This window comes from Trichomycterus rosablanca, chromosome 11 (assembly GCF_030014385.1).
Source record: "Trichomycterus rosablanca isolate fTriRos1 chromosome 11, fTriRos1.hap1, whole genome shotgun sequence".
NCBI classification, from domain to species: domain Eukaryota; kingdom Metazoa; phylum Chordata; class Actinopteri; order Siluriformes; family Trichomycteridae; genus Trichomycterus; species Trichomycterus rosablanca.
In genome coordinates, this window is record NC_085998.1 from 31,417,101 (window position 1) to 31,441,220 (window position 24,120).

Below are 24,120 nucleotides of genomic sequence, written 5' to 3' on the forward strand. Positions count from 1 at the left end.
GACTAGCCAGTGGATAAGTTACGTTAAACCTTTTAAACTCATCCATAAAATATTGATTGCATTATTATTCAATTTAATATACGGTAAACAGGGCTGTTCTGTAGTGCGGGTCACTTTAAATGTATTGTTATTCTGACATTTTAACCAGGTTTAAAAACAATGTTAATGGCCAGTCTATCGCTATAGAAATATTAATTTGTGTAGCATTGATTTAATATATACAAATACATACAAGAACTGTCAATGTGACTGTTATAACAGCACATAAACAGTTACTAAATAACCTAAAGCAAGAAGAATTGCCAAGAATGGGGAAAACCTCCACACAGCTGTCTATTGTGCTAGCCCAATATCATGGACTCCCAAATTCTAGTATAAAAGTGGTGCCACCGGCCTGATCAGGGTGCTCTATAGCCCTGGATAACTAAGCTAAGTTTGACCTTCCTGCCATTGTAATAATAACGTCTGCTGTCTGATAAAGATGCTGGCACAAGTGGCACAGGAATGGAGCAGGATTAGCTTATTTCTCTGTACGTGTTAAAGCTCTCTGTTGGTGTGAAAAATAGCGGGTTGCGCAGCGGCTTCTCACATGTTGATAGAGGTGTGCGCCAGCCTGCTGTCCTTATCGGGCAGTTATTACTTAAAGGAGGGCGAGTAATCCTGGTCTAAGCTACTGCCAATTTAGCAGTTTTAGCTGAAAACGACTTGGTGCAACCCACCCTAGGATTATGAAGCTTAACGTGCCACAGAAAAATGGGATGAAGTGTGTGCCACGTACGCCCTTGTGTCAGTGGTTTGTGTGGGAAAAATGTAAAACAGAAGCTCATTTACAAAAACAGCTTATCTAAGTGAAATCGAATCACTGTGCATCCCCTGTGCTATACTGCCACTGACAGATGCTGGAGGGAGAGGAAAGTAGTGTGTGTGTGTGCGTGTGTGTGTGTGTGGGAGAAAAAAGCATCCATCACTATGTTCAGCAGAAGGACTTTGGGAAACTCCCAGCATGTGGTGCTGTAGCTTGTGTGATGGCAGCAGTGAGAGAAGGCACACTGCGCTGGTGGACCTGATTGAGCTGGATAGGATGGGAACCTCAGTGGGCACTTGACTCGGTACGGGAGAGGCTGGCAGGGCGAGGAGCTCCGTACAGGGTGACTGATGCTATGTGGTTGTTCTGCATCACCTAAAAGCATAATTACAGAGAGGGCAGATGTTAAGATTGAATAGTAAGAACGTATTTCCTTTAATTAGGTATTTTCTGTTTATACATAGCCCCCCCCCCCCCTTTTTAAAGTTATATATATTTTGGACTTGTTACTTATATTAAGGTTCATATTAAGGGATTACCTGAAACAAATGTAATTTACTGTTTGACACAAAAACACATCTCTCATACCTCAAAGATCATCCTCTGTAGCCCAAAACAGAACGTGGATCCAAACGGGTTGGTATTATTTGCAGATGATGACCTGCGGACAAATGAATCAATGATTTAGTGAATTAAAACACCCAAACCCCAGGTGTCCCAGCAAATTGTTTACTTTATATTACTAGACCATGTCATTTACTAGACATTTTTATTTTAACCATTGGTATTTGCTAACCCTGAATCACTGTTTCATCACAAGCTGTGTATATTACCTATGAAGCACTACTGGTTTCTCCATAGGGTGTCCCAGTAACTCCTGGATCTGATCCCACTGTGTGAGAGAGAAAAAAAACATTAAGCACATTCTCAAAACTACCCATGCATGTGAATGAGTCATGTGAATGAGGTGTGCTGTCACCTTGCTGTAGGTGGTGAGGATGCAGTCATCTTCCTGAGCATTAGCTCCATCTAAAACACAACCAGGCTTTTAAGCTCAGCATCCTCAAAGTGAAGCTCTTAGCCTTTTATATCAATAAACCAGGAAAGATGCTTAAATGCTTTAGGACAACAAAGCGTTCTTTTCACCCACCTTTTTTAATAATGAGGGGAATTTTAAAATCACATCGATGATATCTGAAATCAGAAAAAGGAATTATTTAAGGGGGGAAAACACAGAATATTTCATTATTAAGTTTCTCTTGATGCATGCTCAATAATCCAGGTACACAAATCCACAAAGTTGAATCAGTTCATCTGGACACAAGTTTGTTGAGTGACTGAAGAATGAGTGATGAAACGTATCTCTGCAACAAACTTGTGTCCAGATGAACTGATTCAACTGTGCATTATTAAGTTTCTACAGTTTTTGATCGATGTCTGGTGAACACTACAGTATTTTTTTTTTTAACCTATTTTGACATTTTAAAAGATCCTATATACACCGATGAGGAATAACATTATGACCACCTTCTTAATACTGTGTTGGTCTCCCTTTTGCTGTCAAAACAGCCCTGACCCATCGAGGCATGGAGTCTGACACCTTTCTATCAGAACCAGCATTCTTCTTTAGCAATCTGAGCAACAGCAGCTCGTCTGTTGGATCGGAACACACAGGCCAGCCTTCGCTCCCCACGCGCATCGATAACCCTTGGTCGCCCAGGAGCTCAACTCCTTACGCTTGTGCTTTTCTCTTGCTTCTAACACATCAACTTTGAGGATAAAATGTTCACTTGCTGCCTAATATATCCCACCCACTAACAGGTGCAGTAATGAGGAGATAATCAGTGTTATTTACTTCACCTGTCAGTGGTCATAATGTTATGCCTCGGCGGTGTATAAAGACACATTTTTTTCCAATAATGATCTGGGTTCATCCTAGCGTCAATCCCAGTGCAGCCCATCTCCCCCACCAGCTACAATGGCATAGAGTTCAAAAGCTGTCTAATCATCCAAGATCAGGATTGAATCTGTTTGTTCCTATTCCAGATACACATTCCAGATACAACACAGCACAACAACAGAACTAAACACTGACTAGCTGATACTTACATGTTGAAATTGTAATGACCAGGATAGTTGGTGTGAAGAACAAACTTCTTTACCAGGTGGGTTGTGGAATCAAATAGTATGTCCTAAAGGCAAAAGTGAAGAGACAGAGAAACCTATAAACATAGGCACAGCAAAGAAAAACTGATTCTCACTGTTTCACAAAACTCTAAACTGTTGTATTCCACATTAAATTATAACCACAGCATTGTGAGAAAAATACAGCATGGCGACCAGTCAAACAAGGACCAGGTCAAATAGGTTTTAAATATCAATCCTACATTTACTAATCCTGGAATTGCTTGTTGCATCTTTGTAGGTCTTTAATAAGATTTAATGTTTTATTAACCCTTTAATATCTTCTCAAGTCACCAAATGACAACCGTTGACAGGGGCTCTTATTTTAAACTTGAGATATCCAAAAAAAAAAAAAGAGATCCAAAACCTAAAGCTGAGGTGGACCATGCAACATGACAACGACCCGAAACATTCCAGTAAATCAACCAAGGAATGGCTCAAAATAGAGAAATGGAGAGTTCTGGAATGGCCAAGTCAAAGCCCAGATCTTAATCCTATTGAGATGCTGTGGGGTGATTTGAAACGAGCTGTGCATGCAAGAAACTCCTCAAACCTCACACAGCTGAAGAAATTCTGCATGGAGGAGTGGGAAAAACTTTCTCCCAGTCGATGTCAGAGACTGGTAGATGGTTATAGGAAACATCTAATTGAGGTTTTCAGCCAAAGAGGGAAATACCAGCTATTAGGGCATAGGGTGTCCTAACTTTTTCCTCACAATAATTTCCATTTTTGTTAATTACATTTTACAATTTTTTCTGTTTTATTTGTTTAATGATATAAGCTCCATCTATTAATACTGTTCAAATGAAGCTCAAATGTCCATATGTTTAAATATGTTCAAAAAGACAAAAGTTCTCATGGGGTGTCCTAACTTTTTCACATGACTGTATAAACAACCGAAAAGAGTGAAAACATGATGCAGTAGATTGTTGTGAGCTGCAGTAAACCAGCCATGAAACAACTTTTTTACTGCTTTGTGCACTTACCACCCCCAGGGTGAAGTAGTTAAAGAAGTAGTCGTTACACTTGGAGGGGACCTGCTTGTGAGGAGAGGGAGAATGGATCTTCATCTGTAGCAAAAAAGACAAATGTTTTAAACATGAGTGGTAACCCTTAATTAAAGTTTAAATCACATTTACAGATAGATTAACTTCCCTTAATGCTCTAAACCGCATGCTTTGCTTTTTCAAAACCAAAACCACAGTGGCTTGTGTTTTATTATGAACTGGCTTATTAAATTTCCCAGTTTACAACCACTGTGGCTAATTATTTAACTGAGACTTTGAATGTCATTACAGCAGCTCAGCTTAGAGCCTGCCTCCACAGCACACAAGTATGCAATCACATTTGTTTATGATCAGATACAAATTTTTTCAGACTGCATGCACATGTTGCTACTAGGTATGGGTCACGTGCTAAATATCACATGATCCATGAACCAAGCTGAAGCTTATTACCTACACAATAAAATACAATCATAATCCTAGCTTTACTACCTTGTCTTCAGACTTGTAGAAGACTTTATGTGGTGAGCCCAGAGCACTCAGAACATCCTGACACGAATCCCCGAAGTAGATGTTTCTTTCCAGGGCTCGTACTTTGGCATCGGCTAACACTCCTGCACCACATCCTGAAAAGAGACAGTACACTAAGATTATATGTCCAGGGCTCTCCGGTGGCAGAGTGGACTAAAGCACTATCCCAGCACCACTGATTGCTCCATCAGAGTTCAAATCTCAGCTATACAGACATGATTGGCTGTGTCTGTTGGGAAGGGATGGTTGAAGTGATTCCTTAATAATGGTGTTTTTGTAGCCTCTCCTGGCTGGTCCAAGGTAACTTTACACAGATGGTGAAAAATGGAGAGCAGTGCATGACTGTTGCCTGTGAACCTGTCTCTGAGAGGTGAGAGACATGCCTGTGGGGTGCCCAATTGCGTCATGCTTCCTCTCCACCAATGCTGATCCCCGCTCTGATTGAGGAGAACAAAGCTAACTCACGCCCCCTCTGATACGTGGGCAGCAGCCGTATGCATTTTGTCACCTACACTTTGACGAGTGCAGTGCAGCTCAGCACTGTGTATGGAGAGACACACCCTGACAGCACTCTTTTCCCATCTTTGTGCAGGCGCCATCAATCAGCCAGCAGAGGTCGTAATTGCATTAATTGCATTAGTTGCATTAGAGAGACCCTATCCGGCTTTTTAAAAATCCCACCCCTATCTGAACAACAGGCCAATCGTTGTTCATGTGGATCCCAGCTCTGGTTCCAGCGTGTGTTTTTTACAGCTGCGCCACCTGAGCACCTTGTTTGTTTGATTCTTAATGCCATGTAGCAATCGGTTAGTCAAAATGTCCAAGATGTCGAAGTCTAAAGCAGCTAAGACACCACAATATTCTAGTCAATATGGCAACTGGGTGAGAGTTAATGTATAATGTTAATGTATTCCCAATTCCTGTTTACATACCTGCTGTGAGGAGGCGCAGTCTGAGACCCAGTGGCCCTGCCCCATCCCTCAGAACATCAACACACTCGGCATACACATTACCCAGAAAACAGGCCAGAGGCATCCCAGGAGCCCTGAGAGAGAGGAAGGGTGCAAAAGAGATAAATGATTAGGTGATATTTGATAGAGTATCATTGATGCAAGTAACTTTGCACTCATGAAAGAGTTTCAAAGCATATACCACTGTACCAAACTCCATTGTACTCAAATTCCACCTCTATGTGTTGTAAAACAAGTTAGCATTGATTATTAAACAAGTACATGCCTCAGAGCCTGTTCAACACTGTGGCACTGTGCATAAAATGAGGTTCATAAAGATACGCTTGATTGAATTTGTTGTGGAGAAACTTCAGTGGCCTGCAAAGAGCCTTGACTTCAACGCCATTCAATATTTTCCTTATCAGATATCAGAGCCCGACCTCACAAACGCTCTTTTAACTGAATAGGCACAAATTCCTGCTTACAAAACTACATTTACATTTTTGGCATTTAGCAGATGCTTTTATCCAAAGTGACTTACAGTACTGTGACAGTACATTGTCTAAGCAACTGAGGGTTAAGGGCCTTGCTCAAGGGCCCAACAGTGGCAACCTGGCAGTGGTGGGGCTTGAACCAGTGACCATTGGATTACTAGTCCAGCACCCTAACCACTAGGCTACAACTGCCAATTGTTGTTTTTCAAATTTACCACCTCCTAACCTATACAGCAATTATTTTCATGAACTGGCTTACAACTAAAATTGCATTTAAAAATGCACAAAACCATGTTTGAACATACTTTAAAAAAACCACATGACTTACTTGGTTTCTTGAAGGTTGTTTCCAGTGTAAATGTACATCCTTTTTACTGTAGCTCCATGTGGAATCTGCAGGGAGGCCAAGCCATGGGCAAAGTTAGGCTGTTAAGGCAAAACAACTTTGGAATAGATTGGTGTGCAAATGTAGGCATGCTTAAGAATTAAAGTATAAAAAAAAAAAACACATTTAATTCATTCCACTGACAGAATCATTATGATGACATGCCCACATGCAGTTCGAACTGATTGGTGGAAAGGCAAAAAACACGTCTGAACAAAAACCAAGCCATAACATGCAAGAAACCATTCTCCACAAATTGTATCAAGGCATAGATTAGGGCAGGGATATAAAACAATATCACACATGCAAACTGAATCACTGTCCGAAACGACTCTTTCAGTAGAATCAAATCAGGGAGCTGTGATATGGTAAAGATTCATTCGTTCTGCTCACTCTGTGTCATTATAGTGTCGTTCGTGCCTTAACAACTCCATGAATCAGTTCATCTGTTAAAGAGATTCAGTCCTGGTCCAGTCCTTGATAAACAGCTGGATAAACCAATCAGAGCTTCCGAATTTAAATTTTGGGCAGAATTTCAATCTCTCTCTTTATTGGTTGTAAATGCATAAGTGACAGTTTAGTTAACGAATTACCAGTTTCAGCTTTTTTACAGAGAAAGCCGATTAATTATATAAAATGGTTTTCATTAGATACGTGCACAAACATAGTTGGATAGGTTTATATATTCTGGAAACATACAAGATGGCCTCCAAGAAGAAAAACACGTGGATTGTATCCCTAATGGAACAACACACGGTTATAGATTTAGTCTCAATTTGAAGAAGAGAAGCTCAGGTAAGCAGTGGTTATGATTTTATGCTGCTGTGTGGTTGATCTGGGTCGTGGTGCTGCTGTTTACAGTGCGCTTTCATTTTGCAATGATAGCAAAGCATTATTAAATGTTGAACTTTTGAAATAAAAAGGACAGCATAAATGTGACTGTGAGATTCTGCTGGTTTGTTTGATATAAATGTTGTCAACATGAGTACAAGTACAGCTGTGTAATAATAAAAAATTTAAACACTGTAATTCTGTCAGAATTTATCAGAACTGCAATGTTTTGTGTTTTTAATATAATTTGTAAACAAATTAAGCTAAAATACGGGCAGTGGCCTGCCATTGTACAAGTTTACATTATATCGCATCGTATATCGCCACTTCTCAAAAGCATATCAAGACATACGTTTTTTAGTCATATCGCCCAGCCCTACTTAATATACAGTTATAATAAAACAAGTGAGACAGTGAACCAACAGTCAAAAGCAAAAACGATGGATTGTTTCAAAGTAAAAGGTTCAATATAGATGATGATGAATTGCAAATTAATAATGCATTAGGCAGAAGTCTGGTCTATAACTAGCAGATGCCAAGGTTTCACTTGGGTATAGGAGCATTTCAATTTACCAACATAATTAATAATTTTCAAGGGACTCGATGGGTGTAACACCTACTTAAAACACTAGGCACAAAGCAGTAATACACCCTGGATAAGATGCCAATCCACTGCAAAGAATCACAGACTTATTCATAACTATGGGCATTTTAGAGTGAACAATTTACAATCTGCATGTTTTTGGAAGCTGGACTTTGTAATCCTATAATGCTGATTATTATGTTGAATGTGATTGGTTCATAATCGTGGAGCTTAAATAGTGTTGTCACACTAAAGGTCAAAAACAAGCCCATCCTCCCCAACAGTGTAGTTTTTTTTTTTTACCTACAATGGAGAAAACTAATTTCTTTACTGGAACTTACTAACTAATGGCCCAGTTTATAAAAAGATTATAAAAGAAATGCTAATCTATACCCAAGTAAAGTATCTCAGATTTGCGTAGACTGCGTAGTTTCCAACATTTTAATACCTCGTATTTTGGGGCTTCGCTCCATGAGTCCAACTGGAAGGAGAATGAGAGGCCACGGAAGTTCAGGTGGAAGAGCTGTTCTGCAGCATTGTATACTGGGTACAGAGGAAAAAGACTGCATAAACAATCCTCAAAAACAGTGGACAACAAGTTCAGTATCAGAAGAGCATCATGACTGTCTGCCATACCTCCCGGATGAGTAGCGCCAAAGGACTGGTCAATCTGCTCAATGGTAGGTGCTATAGCCTGAGAGTTAAAATGTACTCCACTGCAACATAAGAAAAGTTTGTTTGTTTTGGAGAGTACTTTGGATAGAGTGACACACATACAAAAGCCCTAATAAATAAGTGTTTTGTCCAGTAGTGGGTGCTAAACCTCTGAGCTTCTGAATTCAATGTCGGTGGAAATTTGTACCCAGTCAATCAAAAAACCATGTGCAACAAGAAGGCTTTGCGCACAACCAATCATGTCTGTGTTGATGCCCAGCTGGCTGATAGCACCACTGAGAATTAAACCCAGAAAATCTGGTAATACACCGCAGCACCACCCGAGCGCATAATTTATTTAATAAAATTGTGTACATATGTAAGTAATAGTGTAGCTTAAGTCTCAAAACATAATTAGTTTTAATTGATTCGCTAGGATGCATGAAGTAAATCAAGAACTGTCAGTAGGAATTGTCAGCTGATGACTGTTCCAGGGCATAAAAATTCTCTGACTTTTCAAATATTGTGCTAACATTCAACAAGCATGGTCTCCTCTAAGCAGCTATAACTCAGAAAGCTAACTGGTGTCTACAAAACAGGGACAAGCAGTAAGTGCTTGTAGTTCCCAATTTTTAGTGTTAAAGTGCAGTTATGGGGGACTGGAAAAATCAAGACAAGATGTGAAAAACCAAGAAAAACATTCAGAACTAATTGTATCCTGGCTAAAAGGGCAAAAGAAAACATATGACACTTGTCGATATGGTACTTAGGTACACGTGCCAAGGCTGGTATAGACGCCAACCTTTAACCCAGTAACTGGCTTAACCACAGTAGTAAAGGATCAGACAGAAATACTGCAACATAACCTTCTATAAGCATAATATGCTTATAGAAATTATATCAATTACTTACCAGTATTTCAATTTTACTTTGCTCAAGTCATATACTTCAATAACCTGCAAAGAAAAAAAACAATACAAAATAAATGTATCAATAGTGAACATGGGTATGCCTCCCCCTGCCACCACACATACACACACACGCACGCACGCACAGTGCGCCTCCCACCTTCAGTCTCTGATTGTAAGCATCAAACAGCAGTTTAATTCCATCCTGAGTCAGGTTGAGTATGAGGTCGTGACTGAGTGGCATCTGTAATAATGGTAAACAGAACAATTAGAAACAATTCTTTAAAAATAGTAGTGGGCATTTTGGATCCCCACCCCCCAAACACTATAATCTGTTCTGCCTTACTTGTTCGCTGTAGAGCACCTGGACATTCTTGATAATTCGGCAGTGCTTTTGCAAGATGGAAATGGCCTGGGCCAATGGCATTCCTTTAAATAAAGACAAAAATATTCATTATTATTTTTAAAAAATATTTCTTTACATGTTACATGAAATTTTTAACCTTACTGGCCTCTTTATTAGGAACACATACACTGTTAGGACTTGTAGAGGGTGTACAGTTAAAGACTGGAGGTTCTTGTGCACAAATAAATAATTTATTTGATTGGCATAACAAAAATGATCAATTATGTATTATGTAATTAAGTAAATGTAACAATTTCAATACAGAATCAGTTGTTTACCTAGTTATTTTCACCAAGCGTTCCATTCTGGTAGGGGTAGTACACCTCTCAGGTACAATAGACAGGCACTATGCACTATAGACAGGCCACCGGTCTACACATTGGAACACTACAATGTAGCCAATACACCTTTGTATGTTTGTATGAGGCGAGACAAATAGGCCTACAAAGACATCTTACAGACAGTAACTGAAAGCATCTGGACCCAGAGAAATAATAAAATGTTTGGCACCCAGGGCCAAAACAGTAAACGATGTAGCTGAGAATTTTTAATATTTATTATTACCTGTTGGGTAAGGGTATTTTTTAATATACAAAAACATTGAAACAATACAGAGTAGCCAATACACCTTTGTTTATTTTTTGGAGGTGAGACAAAACTGGAGTACCCATAAAAAGGCCCACAAAGACATCTCACAGACAGTAACAGAAGGCGAGGATCAAACTCAGGACCCGTGTTGCTGTATAGCACCCACTCTACCAGTCAATGGAAGCAGATATTCAACACGAACAGTAACATAGTATCACCCAATCTAAATTCTAAACAGAGTATCAGATTGTGGCTGTATCTGCTTTCTTTTGAGGGTTCCATATTTGCTTGAGAGAGCGGAGAGTGGGGTGTACAGACACTGCATAACCACCCTGTTTAAACAAGTCTGGACTTGTTTTCTTATTTGATACACAAGTTCTAGAGGTCTTCAACTCAGTTTCAACACACTTCAATTTGTAAGTGTTTACAGCTTGTTTGCATGATTTACCAAGGAAAGACTAAATCAAGCTTACAAAATAATTGCAGTTTAGTATAAATCAAATCTTGACCTAAAACATATCATTTTGAGTGGAAAAAAATATTTTAGTATCCTGACAATATTATTGACATAGAGCTTAAAACAGAACAAACCCAGGACAAAAGGCCAATCTTTAACTGCTGTTACAATGTGGCCAAAGGTAATAAAGTAAGAGAAAATCAATCACGTTTAAACCAGTAACTGGTGGAGTGTAAATGACATTTTTGAACTAAACATAATTCCACATACCAAATAAAAGCTCTTAATAGCTTGTGCAGTGGTAGCTCAGTTAACTAAAGCATTGGACTTGTGATTGGAAGATCAAGTAGCCACTGTTGGGCCCCTGAGCAAGGCCCTTGACCCTCAACTGTTATTCATCACAACTGTAAGTTGGATGCTGTGGATAAAAGCATCCGCAAAAATGTCATAAATGTAAATGTTAATGGATCTATTGAATGCCAAACATACAGCAAAATGTACAACAATTTTACATAGAGAATAAACCTCTGCATATTTTCATTATTACATGGTACATTTAATATTTTATATGTTATTTACATGTTATGTTTCATGTAGAGGATGTGTTGTTTGTTATAGTTGTTTTTTATATTTTATATACAAGTAATAATAAATATAAAGGTTTTTAGCTACAACTTTACTAACAATTTACTGTTTTGACCCCGAAGGTGAGTGGGTGAGTGAATGGGTAGATATGTGTGTCCTGTGATAAAGTATAAGGTCCTGGAGCTGGGAATCCAGTTTTCCTGGATGGTACTGAACCTGACCAGAGGCGAATAGTAAAATAAATAGATTAATTAAATAGAAAAACCTAATGTGATTATTTGCCTGGGTTCAGATGGGTTCACCATAAAAAGCTGTTTTCTTCATCAACTGAACTTAAGGGTACAGATGATGCAATTGCTTCATATCCGATATCATTACTGGGGTCAGTCAGGCGTTAGGCTGACATTTAAAACTTGTGTTCCATATAATTATTTATATCTGATTTATAGTATTAATTTCTGAATTACTGCATTGCAACACCTTTGGTTTAAAAGCTTTCAAGCCTATATAAAATCAGCTAATGAAGCATATTTGTTCTAGAGGAATTTCTTGGGATTCCTGAGCTTGAGTTCAGATGAAGTAGGCCAGTTGTAGCAGATAAGGTACTGAACTAGTAATTAAAAGGTCACTGGTTCAAGTCCCATCACTGCCAGGTTGCCACTGTTGGGTCCTTGAGCAAGACCCCCAACCTTTTATTGCTTTGACTGTATCCTGTCACAGTCATGTTTGTTTGTTTGTTAGTTTATTTATTAGGATTTTAACGTCATGTTTTACACATTTGGTTACATTCATGGCAGAAACGGTAGTCACTCTTTACACAAGGTTTATCAGTTCACAAGGTTATATCAAACACAATTTTGTGTCTCCAATTCACCTCACTTGCACGTCTTTGGACTGTGGAAGGGAAACCGGAGCACCCGGAGGAAACCCACGCGGACACGGGGAGAACATGCAAACTCCACACAGAAAGGACCCGGACCGCCCCACCTGGGGATCGAACCCAGGACCTTCTTGCTGTGAGCTCCGTCACAGTCATTTAAGCCGCTCTAGATAAAAGCGTCTGCTAAATGCCGATGATGTAAATGTAAATGAAGTTCTTACCTAACGCGAATTCCCATTGTTCATTTCCCAAAGAGCGCTCAGGAACCACTTCCAGATCCAGCATTGGGTTTTCAGAGGGCTTCTCGGACTGGGCCAGAGCTGGACCTTTCCTTTTACACACTTGCACACTAATATATGTCCAGATAGACAATCAGACTCAACTGCACTATTGTCAGATCTAACAACCAGCTGATTTATTATTTACACACCAGACAACACAGACAGCTGCTTCAAAGTGATCAGACTTTAACTTAGTTTTCTGATTATAGACAGTCTCTGCATATTTATAAATAATGAGGTGAGATTGGTATGGAATTACTTACTGATCATTAAAATCAAAACATGGTAAAAGAAGCATAAACACTTAAAACTCTTAAATACGACAGGTGGCTTAGGAAGGTTGTCTTCTGATCAACCAGTCTATTAATAAATATTATTTAAAAATCCAGAAATAATAATAAAGGAGGATAAGCACACACATACACAGCTGTAAGTTAGGTGTACACAACGTTTCTGCCAACAGCGAGTTTGATTATGCAATCTAGTGCTGAGCTGAAGTGGAAAAACACCTCAGTTACACTGGGCACTGAACAATAACCTGTCTGATTCTGCTCTGCTAATGCACAACAACACTAACCATTATTATGTACTTATTATTATCAGCTTTTCTTCTGTCAGGCTCAGATCAGACCTCTTCAGTCCGATCAACGTGCTGATCCGACACAAACAACAGTGCACACAGACTCGCTGGGACTCGCCTAGCCTTGTTTTCTTTCTTTAACACTGCACAATACTGACACCTCACTGCTCACACAACACCATGTTTTATATCCACGCTTCTCAGAGTCCACATGAACGCGTGATACACTGATCTCTGGCTGACTTTACACTGCTGTCTCTGTGTGACTTCAGCGTTTCAGTAACACAATAAATATCCTCCTCATCACTCACACACACACACACAACCGCAACTTCCATCAACAGCTCGATCAGCTGGTAGTTCAACTTCCGGTGTAAAGAAAACGATCGCTTCCGATCCTCTCCGGATTTTCAAACTAATGGTCCTGCAAGAGCCCAGATCGATTTATTTTAATTCGATTTCAATACAGAACACGTGTTAGGTCAAGTGAGTATAATATTGTTGAAGTTGAAATCGCTGTATTGTACGACAGAGTATTAGGGTCACTTTAAAGAAAATTTTTTTAAGTTTTGATTTTGAGAATAAAGTCAAAATATTACAAGATTTAAGTCAAAATAATAACGAGATTAAAGTAAAAATGATTACGAGATTAAAGTCAAATAATTACGAGATTAAAGTCAAAATATTATGAGAATAAAGTCAAAATATTATGAGAATAAAGTCAAAATATTACAAGATTAAAGTCAAAATAATAACGAGTTTAAAGTCAAAATAATTACGAGATTAAAGTCAAATAATTATGAGATTAAAGTCAAAATATTATGAGAATAAAGTGAAAATTTTATGAGAATAAAGTCAAAATATTACAAGATTAAAGTCAAAATAATAACGAGTTTAAAGTCAAAATAATTACGAGATTAAAGTCAAATAATTATGAGAATAAAGTCAAAATATTATGAGAATAAAGTCAAACTATTACAAGATTAAAGTCAAAATAATTACGAGATTAAAGTCAAAATATTATGAGAATAAAGTCAAAATAATAATTAGATTAAAGTCAAAATAATAACGAGATTAAAGTCAAAATAATTATGAGAATAAAGTCAAAATAATTACGAGATTAAAGTCAAAATAATTACGAGAATAAAGTCATAACATAACATCCTTGTGTTAAAATGAGGAATGTTCATGATTTGTTATACTTTCATATCGGTTTCACAAATAAAGAAATCCTCGATTTAATCTTGAAATCGAAACTTAAAAATGTTTTTACAGTGGCCCTAATACGCCGTCGTAGTATTGTAATAGAAAAGTTAGTAAATAAAAAATTTACATAATTTCTAATACTACCACCACTAACACTATTACTTACACACACTACATTTCTAAAAGAGCTGGGACATTTTGTAAAATGCAACAAAAGCAAGACTGTATTTTCTAAATATAAACGTTTTTTTTTTTTTTATTGATACTGTCAGTAATGTTTAATGTTAGTTAATGTTTGCTCTGGTTCTGTAGCATTCTCCCCGTGTCCGTGTGGGTTTCCTCCGGGTGCTCCGGTTTCCTCCCACAGTCCAAAGACGTGCAAGTGAGGTGAACTGGAGACACTAAATTGTCCATGGCTGTGTTTGATATAACCTTGTGAACTGATTAACCTTGTGCAAAGAGCAGGGTGACCATATGTCCTCTTTTTCCCGGACATGTCCTCTCTTTGAGACCTAAAAAATGCGTCCGGCAGGGATTTTTAAATCACCAAAAATGTCCGGGATTCGGCTTTTCTAGTCTGCACTCGCTATTCTGTGTGTATGTTTTTGCATTGGTTTGTTTTTAGGTCTTTTTAGAAGTGCATCTGTTTTGTTGAAATAAGTCTGATTTTCACATGCACATACTAACACAGAGGCTCTTGTCAACACTGTGATGGCACTGCATTGTGCATTCTGTGGAAATTGCTCAGCAAGCACTAGAAGACACATCTTACTGCTGGGTTTCTACTGATGGGAGCAAGTAATTAAAGTGAATCAAATTAAAGTTAAAAACACTCCTAATAAGTCGGCTGATATGACTGTACAATACATCAAAGAAACTAAAAAATAAAGGGATTTTTATTTATAGGTGACAACTGTTTTTTAATTTGTTTTTATTATTGTTTAGGGCTTAACGATGAATGTGAAGGAATAAGATTATCTGACCATAAAGGCCCTTGTTAAAGAGCAGCTGTACATTTATTAAAGTTCAGTAACACAGCTGGATGGTTATTGACTCATTTGTCAACTATTTAAACCTCTACCCCATACACATTGCCATGGTGTCACCAACGACATGAAATACCCCCCCGCCCCCGCTCCCCCCCCTTCCTTTCCCGAACCAGGCGTCCTCTTTTTTAAAAACCAAAATATGGTCACCCTAGCAAAGAGTGACTACCATTTCCTGTCATGAATGTAACCAAAAAGTGTAAAACATGATGTTAAAATCCTAATAAACAAACAAACAAACTCTGGCTCTGTAGTTTTGTTCCAATGAAGCTCTGTTTTTGTAATAATATACATTTGATTTGATTAACATTTTAATTTTGATATAGAGAAATAAATCTTGAGAAAATTCTTTTTAAGCACTTAACTTAATAGGTCAGTGTTGTTATTAATCTAGTTTTACTCAATGTACTCATGTAAGCTGCCAGTTTACTGGGACCAAAGGGCATTGTAGTGTGCACTGAGATTTTGTCTGTTTATCAACAATGTGTGCCAAATTTGTTGTATGCCAATTTTTATATTTTGTTGTCAAAACTGGGTTTTAAACAGTCAAAAGCACATTTCCCCCAATAATTTCAAATTTTGAATAAGGGATTAGGATGCCAAACAATGTAAAAGTAAAATGTACATTTACAAGTGGAAATTCACATTACAGCTGTTCTGTGCTGATGTTAATGTCATATTGTTACTTGTTATAAAATTTAGATTAAAGGCATGAAATGGTCAAGACCTGAACCCAGTTCCTTTTACTTAAACTGTAAATTGTGCTATTTCCACTTAATTTAAAATAGCAATCTATATAGCACAAAACACTGTATTGTGTCAATAGTGCAAAGTGCTTTAGGGGTGACTATGCAAAAACACTGTCTCAGATGGACTGAATATGTGGACAGTGGATCAAATAGGTTTGGTGTTGAGCTCTCAGTGCCAAAGACAACAAGGACCACCCGGGTTCAAGAGACTTAACAAATCACAGATTTTTCTTTTTATAGCATTTGACATAATGTCCCTACTTTTCTGGGAATGGGGGTTGCAATTTCCTCAGTGTAAGGATTTTCTTTCTACTTTCTACTAATTTAGAGTTTAAATCAAGAGTCTAAATTAAGAGTTTTTGGCCTAGTATTTTCTTTAAGGACACATATTTACATTAAAACCTCCAACAGATGGCAGCATACACGGCTAAACCTGTAGCTAATGGTCTATGGTACATACAGTATATCTTAAACGTAAACAGACTGAATAACTGTTTATAATTTAAGTGTTGGTGTGGCACAGCTTCAGGATACACTTCCTGTCCCAGAATATGATTGTGCCAGGGGTATGGGGTTCCTTTCCTATCCCAACAAGCGTGCAAATAGATGGCTTGGCTAGTCTTAAGTCACACTATCTTAGCATTTTGTGATGTGAGCATATCTTACAGCCAGTATAACTAAAGCCAAGGATCAAACCTGAATCACTGGAGCTGTTTTCCATCAAACTACTATATTTTTGTGTTGTTGTCTGGATTGTTTGGTTTCTTTTTGCCTCCAACGATGACATATATTGGCTATATTTGATATATTGGCTACTCAAGCTCTTAAGCTGTCAGCACTAATCAGTGGTGACTATGAATAAATGAAATTTATTGAATTTAGATGTTATTTGTTATTCTACAATTTAGAATTGACATATTAATGAAACCAGTGCTTTTAATTAAGTTTCCTTATTAATAGTTTGCACATGAATTGTTCTACATGATAAGTTTATTGGAATGAGCAGAACACCAAAGGAAAAACTGATTAACATTTTATGACTACATAAGTACACTTTGTTCTCTTTTCCTACTGAAGATGCACAACATTTGAGAATCCCCCATCATTAAATGTCCTGTTCAGTTTCTTTCATGTAAGCATAGAATAAATAGTGCAGAACATAATGTAAAACGAGAGTCATCTGCAGGAAGGAATAACTGATTGATGTCAAACAGAAGAACATGCTTGATGCCCACACATTGAGGCAGTTGCTGCTGGATCTGGTATCTTTGTCTAAAACTTTATGAATCACTGTATGCGGATGGAAAAGTCAAACTCAGGAAAACTTCTGTAGTTTATCCACTAAAACCTCCAAACACATAATGTAATCACGGGCCAGCTGTGTGCACTTGTAAAGTTGTTATAATCCCCCTTGCTCCTATAAACAGGAAAATACATAATATAAAGCATCATGTGCACATTCACAAAAATACAGTTTAGCTTAATGTTCTGTCTGGTTCTCCTTTTTTGGGAATGACCGCTGTTTTAGATTTTTTTTGTTGCACAATTTATACACAAATTATAATGTTTTATAAAACTTGTATTTAGAGGTAAGGGAGATTGGTTAGTACACCCATCCTGGACATACTATACTTTATTGTAATGTATCTGCTGGCACAATGTTCAAGGTTATTTAGAAGTAGAGATAGAAGTAAAAGTAACCACAGCATATAAATTAACTAAACAACATTTAGTTGATTTGTGTTAAGATTTAAGACTATTTTTGTCTGTATTGGCCATTCTTATTTTTTTTTTATATTTGCATGTGTCACACTTATATGCTTCAGATCATTAAAATACTTTTAATATTAGATAACAATAGCCCCAGTAAACACAAAAGGCTTTTTTACAGATGATTTTATTTATTAAATGCTGTTCAACCCTATATATACAGTATATACACACACACACACATTTTTGTTCTTATCAAAGGAGTGAGCCATGTTTTTATTTGTGAGCTATAAAGCTGGGAGTGAGTAAAACCTCTTAGGATTGTGTCTATAATGCTATTAGCAAGAGGAATGTAAATAAGTCTTCTGTGTGTATTTGGTGACTGTTTTTCTTAGGCCTACAGTGCACATACTTTAATCATATTGCTTTAACAGTTCAGTTGGGACAGTAAAGCATTTACCACTTTGTAATGTTGCCATTCCTTTTTACCACACTTAAAAGACATTTTGGCACAGAGGATACCAAGCGATTCATCTGACCACAATACACATTTCTACTATGTGATGGTCCGTCCTAGATGCCTCTGAGCCCAGAGAAGTCGACGCTCTTTCTGGACATGGTTAACATAAGGCTTCTTTTTTGCACAGTGAAGTTTTAAGTGGCATTTGTGCATGTGACTCCATATTGTAGTGCTTGACAAAGGTTTGCCAAAGTAATCCCTCACCCATGTGGTTATATCAGCTATTGTTGAGTGCCGGTTCTTGATGCAGGATCAAAGATCAAAGCGTTCAGCTTAAGCTCTTGGCCTTAATGCACTGAAATTCCTCCCGATTCCTTGAATCGTTTAATGATAGTATGCACTGTAGAGGGAGAAATATGCAAATCCCTTCCAATCTTTTGTTTAAGGTACATTGTTTTTAAACATGTCAATAATCTCCTTACACATTTGTTGACAAACTGAAGATCCTCTGGCCATCTTTGCTCATCAAAGACTCAGCCTTTCCTGGATGCTGCTTTTGTACCAAACCATGATTACAATCACTTGTTGACATCACCTGTTTATTTAGTTTTTTGACCTCATTACTAGCCCTAAATTGCCCCAGTCCCAACTTTTTTTGGAATGTGTTGCAGGCCTGAAATGCAGGAATGGAGGTATATTAACAAATGAAATGAAGTTGAGCAGATAAAACATGAAATATCTTGGGTTAAAACTGTCTGCAATCAAATAAAAGTCTCAGTAAATGTAAGGAACACTGCATTTTTATTATATTAGCATTTGATTTGGGGTTGTAAGAAGCACTGAAAAAGTGTTATGAGTGAGTGAGTAGGATTTCGGTTCTGTTTGCTTGTTCTCTTTGTGGGAGCAAGTCCTCGCTGTGTGGAGAGGGGTGGACGTGATCTTTCAAACATCAGATCAGCGCGTTTATGTATTGGGTGCCCGGAAATTTTTTTCCAAATAAACACAGCTTGATTCGACTTGGGTGGGCAGACTTATCAACAGACTAATTCTATAAACAAATGAGGGAATAAACCAAGCACGCCATTGGCTGGAGAGGGAAACGGAGCGAGGTTCAGTGCAGACACGGGGCTTTTGGCGCAATGACATTTTAATTAATGTGGGTGGGCTGAGGGAAACACAAGCAGTGTTTATTATAGACAATTTATTTTCCAGCGCTGAGTCAACATAAAGCTGCAAATGTGCGACAATTTACACTGCAGATCGGTGCAGGAGAGCCGCACACATCCACGGATCTCTATGGGCCGAGACGCGCAGTTGTAGCAGCATGAACTTGTACCACAGTCGGGCATCTGGAGGAGCTTCAGCTCTCAACCTTACCAACTCTTCCCTCATCTACCTGTATGGAGGAGACATCGGGGGTGTCATCCCTGCTCTGGGCTTTCCATCAAGCAGGCAGGAGCCTCCACAGAAACCACCGTACAGCTACATCGCGCTGATCGCCATGGCCATCAAGAGCGCTCCAAACAAGTGCGCAACGCTGAGCGGCATTTATCAGTTCATCATGGGTCGTTTCCCATTTTACCACGATAACAAACAAGGCTGGCAGAACTCCATCAGGCACAACTTGTCACTCAACGACTGCTTCATCAAAGTGCCCAGAGAGAAAGGACGACCAGGAAAAGGTAACTACTGGACCCTGGATCCGAAATGTCTGGACATGTTTGAGAACGGTAACTACAGGAGAAGGAAAAGGAAATCCAAAGTGCACGAACCTGGCGAGGTCAGATCACAAAAACGGAACCGGGGTGCGAGTCTTCTGGGTCCGTGCGCCAGCAAGCCAGAGAAGGATGGGTCTCTGGTGAATCAACAGAAAGCCCAAGAGTATGTCAATTTCCACAGCTGGACTCGAGGACATCAAGCGTCATCAGATTTGGCCATCCAGGACAAAAAAGACCACCCGCCGACCAGCTCGCTGAAAGACTCCACTGGTGCGCACCCATCCGACGCGCGTCCTCACTCCCCAGTTCGGGAGAAATGCGCGTCCCCGTGTGTGCCCAAGCATCGACCCGAACCGCAGTCTTCACAAGCCGGACGCGCGCAGTTAGAAGACACAAATTCAAATGGATCCACAGACGCGCAAACGGACAGTAGAAAAACTTCAGACAAATCCAAAGAGTTTAGTATAGACAGTATTTTAGCCAAAAAAGTGACCCGGTTCCAGCGGACGTGCAGCTACAGTTGTGGAGGTTCTGCGTGTTTGGATGCGCGTCACCATGCGCTCGGAGCGCATCTTTATCCAAGCGCGTACCCGCTGTGCACCTACATGTCTGTAGCATGGCCCGAATCTTTGCTCCATTACAGCCACAAGCGTGAGAAGTTACCCTGAAGACTGGATATCCTTGGGGCATTTGATTTTACACCGAAATTTAGGCAGTAAATAATTATAGTATTTGTACTGGTACAAGTGTTTATACCCGTCTGGTAGCAATCTCAAGGTATTCCTGTGCTTGAATGCTTTTAGATTAGGAAGAAATATACCTGTGTTGGCAGTTACTGTCAAAGGAATGTCCAGATGCAAGGATCAAACCCAGGTCCTTAAGACCCTGGAGCTGTGTTGCACCAACCTCGTTTCTCTTAATTTATATGCTTATTATTATTATTATTATTATTATTATTATTATTAGAGCTGTATGGGGATGCTGTGCATAGATGGGTTGTCACACAGCAGCATGTTTCTTGAGCACCTTGTTTTGATCATTTCCTCTGATCACTCTGATCAGGAGCATGTCCCTTTGTCTAAGGGTTTCCCGGCACCTCCCCAAAATATGCGAAATGTTAAATGGCTATTAAAAATGAGCCCTTTTTTTGAGTGAGTACGCAAAAGTGTGAGTGTGTTGGCCTGGGTTACTTTGGTGCCCTGTCCAAGGTGTTTTTCTGACTTGTGGCCAGCATTTTTCAGTGGCACCAGATCCACTGCAACCGTGACCAGGATGGAGCAGTTTGTAAAATTCATTAAAATAATGTTCATTATTAGTTGTTATTTTTATTAACTCTTTATCCTGGTCATGGTCGCATTTCCACCGGGAAACACTGGGTAGAAGGCAGGAATACCCTGGACAGGGTGCCAATACATTGTAGGCCTTTGCGGCTGACTGACAATATGGATGAGATTATTATTAGTAGTATTGTTTTTATATTATTATTAGTGTGGTGCTTTAAAAGTTTATGTATGACTGACAGTGGTTAGCACTGTTGACAATACCAGCTCTTATTGATGTACATTTATTTAATAGTTTATTTTTTAAATAGTGGTGGATTTCCATTCAAAAATACACCCATTGCAGGGTGTCAATCCATAACAGCGCAACACACATTTCTACATTCACTCACTATCACACCTAGAAACAATTAAGGGCAGCAGACCCATCTTCTGTATGTTGTTGGGAATTAGGGGGAAACCAGAGTACCAGAGGGGCATTTATGCTGACATGTTTAAATCCTCACAGTAATCAGAGGTAAAGATTTGCTGGGCATCACCTACTACATTGTGCTGCCCTGCTGTGCAAAAGTACATTGTGCTGGTAAAAGCAATACAAGATAAATAACCAGAGAATCATTAAGCATGTATGCTGGTATGCATTTTGCTGGCCCAGATCTTTGAAAGGTAAATGCACCTGTCCGGCCCTGTACAGTTTTGGGTGTTTATTTGGGCATTTATTCAGGATCTATTCAGTACCAAAATACTTTTACATTTTAATGCCAACATGATTCCATGTGCTTTCACTGATCTACAGAATGTGTTTGTTTTAAGAACTGGATATAAAAAAAAATCCCAACTGTAAACGCAACACCTACAAATTTCACTTCTGTTTTTTGTCTGTGTGAAGTTTGACATGTTCTTTATGCCTGTATTGGATTTCTTTGAAGTTCTCTTTTGATTCTCCACTATACTGCCACTAGATGTGTATAAGTGTGTAAATGAGTCTATGGTGACCTTTGGTGGGCTCCAGACTCACTGCAAACTCATTCAAAGAGAATATTACTGAAATACCTGTAACAAGGCAGTAAAACTCACCCACTTACCCACCCACTCACAGACTCACAGAGAGTATTTACAGCAGCCAATCAAACTATTAGTGTGTTTTTTGTAAGGTAGGAGTAAATCAGAGTAAGGGTACATGACAAACTTCACAGGGACTCAGGGATTAAACCAGTTCACTGGACCTCTAAACACTATTTCATGTTAATTAAACTGTATATTATTATAAAAATGATACATGATTATTATTATTAGTAGTATTATTATTATTGCTGTGATGCAGTATGGGTGGGCCACTTTGAAAGTTCATATTTGGCTGACAGTTGTTTACTCTGTTGATGTATCACCAGCTGCACCATTCAATCTCTAATGGATGCTGCTGTGTAAATGTTTAATTGAACCGTGCTTTTTTTGTGCTCTATTCTGTGCTTGTAATGACAATACAAGTCTAATTACAGATTACTCTGTCCTAAAGATTCTCATGGATTAAAATACGTTTTGTACATTTTTTGACACATTTTAGCAGGAGCTCTTTTTTATAATATAAATGTTGATAAAAGAAAGGTTGTGGGACACAATACGCACCTATCTTTTTATAATAATACCTGTTGTTCAAATAAAATGTTTTTACAAACTCTATTGTGACAATTATATCTCAAATTCAGGCTGTTAGTTAATTATACACACTTAAATAAAAAGGAAAGTGTTCTTATATTGATGTAATAAAATAATCATGTTTGGTTGCAGACCTATGTAATGTTTTATTATTTTTATTTATTATTTATTTTTTGATTGTCCCATTTTCTACAGGAATAACTGAACTGAACTATTTAAAACACTCACTCACTCACTCACTCACTCACTCACTCACTGTCCTAACCGCTTATCCAATTAGGGTCATGGGGGGGCTGGAGCCTATCCCAGCTTTTCAATGGACGTAAGGCACACAGTAACACCCTGGACTGGGCGCCAGTCCATCTCAGGGCGGACACACACACACATACACCCATTCACCTACAGGGCAATTCAGTGTCTCCAATTAACCTGACTGCATGTTTTTGGACTGTGGGAGGAAACCGGAGCTCCTGGAGGAAACCCACGCATACACGGGGACATTTTACTTGACACTTTTAAAATAATGGTTCCAGATGCAGACATTATTTTGTGATTAAAATCTTCAATTAAATTTAAGTACGTAAATATTTATATCTGTAGTGCATAATATCTGACTGTAGGGATTAACTTTCAGCTTATACACCGACTAGGCATAACATTATGACCACTGACAGGTGAAGTGAATAACACGGATTATCTCTTCATCACGGCACCTGTTAGTGGGTGAGATATATTAGGCAGCAAGTGAACATTTTATCCTTAAAGTTGATGTGTTAGAAGCAGGAAAAATGAGCAAGCGTGAGGATTTGAGCGAGTTTGACAAGGGCCAAATTGTAGCTGCATTGTAACTGCAGCTCTTGTGGGGTGTTCCCGGTCTGCAGTGGTCAGTATCTATCAAAAGTGGTCCAAGGAAGGAACAGCGGTAAACCGGCGACAGCATCATGGGTGGCCAAGGCTCAATGATGCACGTGGGGAGCAAAGGCTGGCCCGTGTGGTCCCATCCAACAGACGAGCTACTGTAGCTCAAACTGCTGAAGAAGTTAATGCTGGTTCTGATAGAAAGGTGTCAGAATATACAGTGCATCACAGTTTGCTGTGTATGAGGCTGCACAGCCCCAGACCAGTCAGTTAGGAAGGTGGTCATAATGTTATGCCTGATCGGTGTAAATTGTAACAGGGTAGCAGTGGC

At 38.8% G+C, this 24,120-nt stretch overlaps 2 protein-coding genes across 3 annotated transcripts; one reads left to right on the forward strand and one right to left on the reverse strand.

Annotated features, from left to right (window-relative positions):
* Positions 1 to 201: 201 nt before the first annotated feature.
* phaf1 (phagosome assembly factor 1) lies at positions 202 to 12,948 on the reverse strand. 2 transcript variants are annotated; one of them, XM_063004711.1, is made up of 16 exons: positions 12,467 to 12,948; positions 9,676 to 9,758; positions 9,490 to 9,573; positions 9,334 to 9,377; positions 8,404 to 8,483; positions 8,216 to 8,310; positions 6,297 to 6,394; positions 5,457 to 5,569; positions 4,486 to 4,619; positions 3,976 to 4,059; positions 2,915 to 2,997; positions 1,956 to 1,999; positions 1,785 to 1,834; positions 1,639 to 1,697; positions 1,394 to 1,466; positions 202 to 1,180 (listed from the first exon to the last, which is right to left on the reverse strand). In XM_063004711.1, the coding sequence occupies exons 1-16, from the start codon at positions 12,528 to 12,530 to the stop codon at positions 1,091 to 1,093; spliced, it is 1,278 nt and encodes a 425-aa protein (XP_062860781.1). In that variant the 5' UTR covers positions 12,531 to 12,948; the 3' UTR covers positions 202 to 1,090. The 2 variants fall into 2 exon arrangements, with proteins under 2 accessions (XP_062860781.1, XP_062860780.1); XM_063004710.1 differs by lacking the exons at positions 9,676 to 9,758; positions 12,467 to 12,948 and having other exon boundaries at positions 6,297 to 6,361; positions 9,334 to 9,502.
* Positions 12,949 to 19,601: 6,653 nt separating this feature from the next.
* foxl1 (forkhead box L1) lies at positions 19,602 to 23,055 on the forward strand. Its single transcript, XM_063004719.1, has one exon. The coding sequence runs from the start codon at positions 19,602 to 19,604 to the stop codon at positions 20,661 to 20,663; it is 1,062 nt and encodes a 353-aa protein (XP_062860789.1). The 3' UTR covers positions 20,664 to 23,055.
* The last annotated feature ends 1,065 nt before the right edge of the window (positions 23,056 to 24,120 follow it).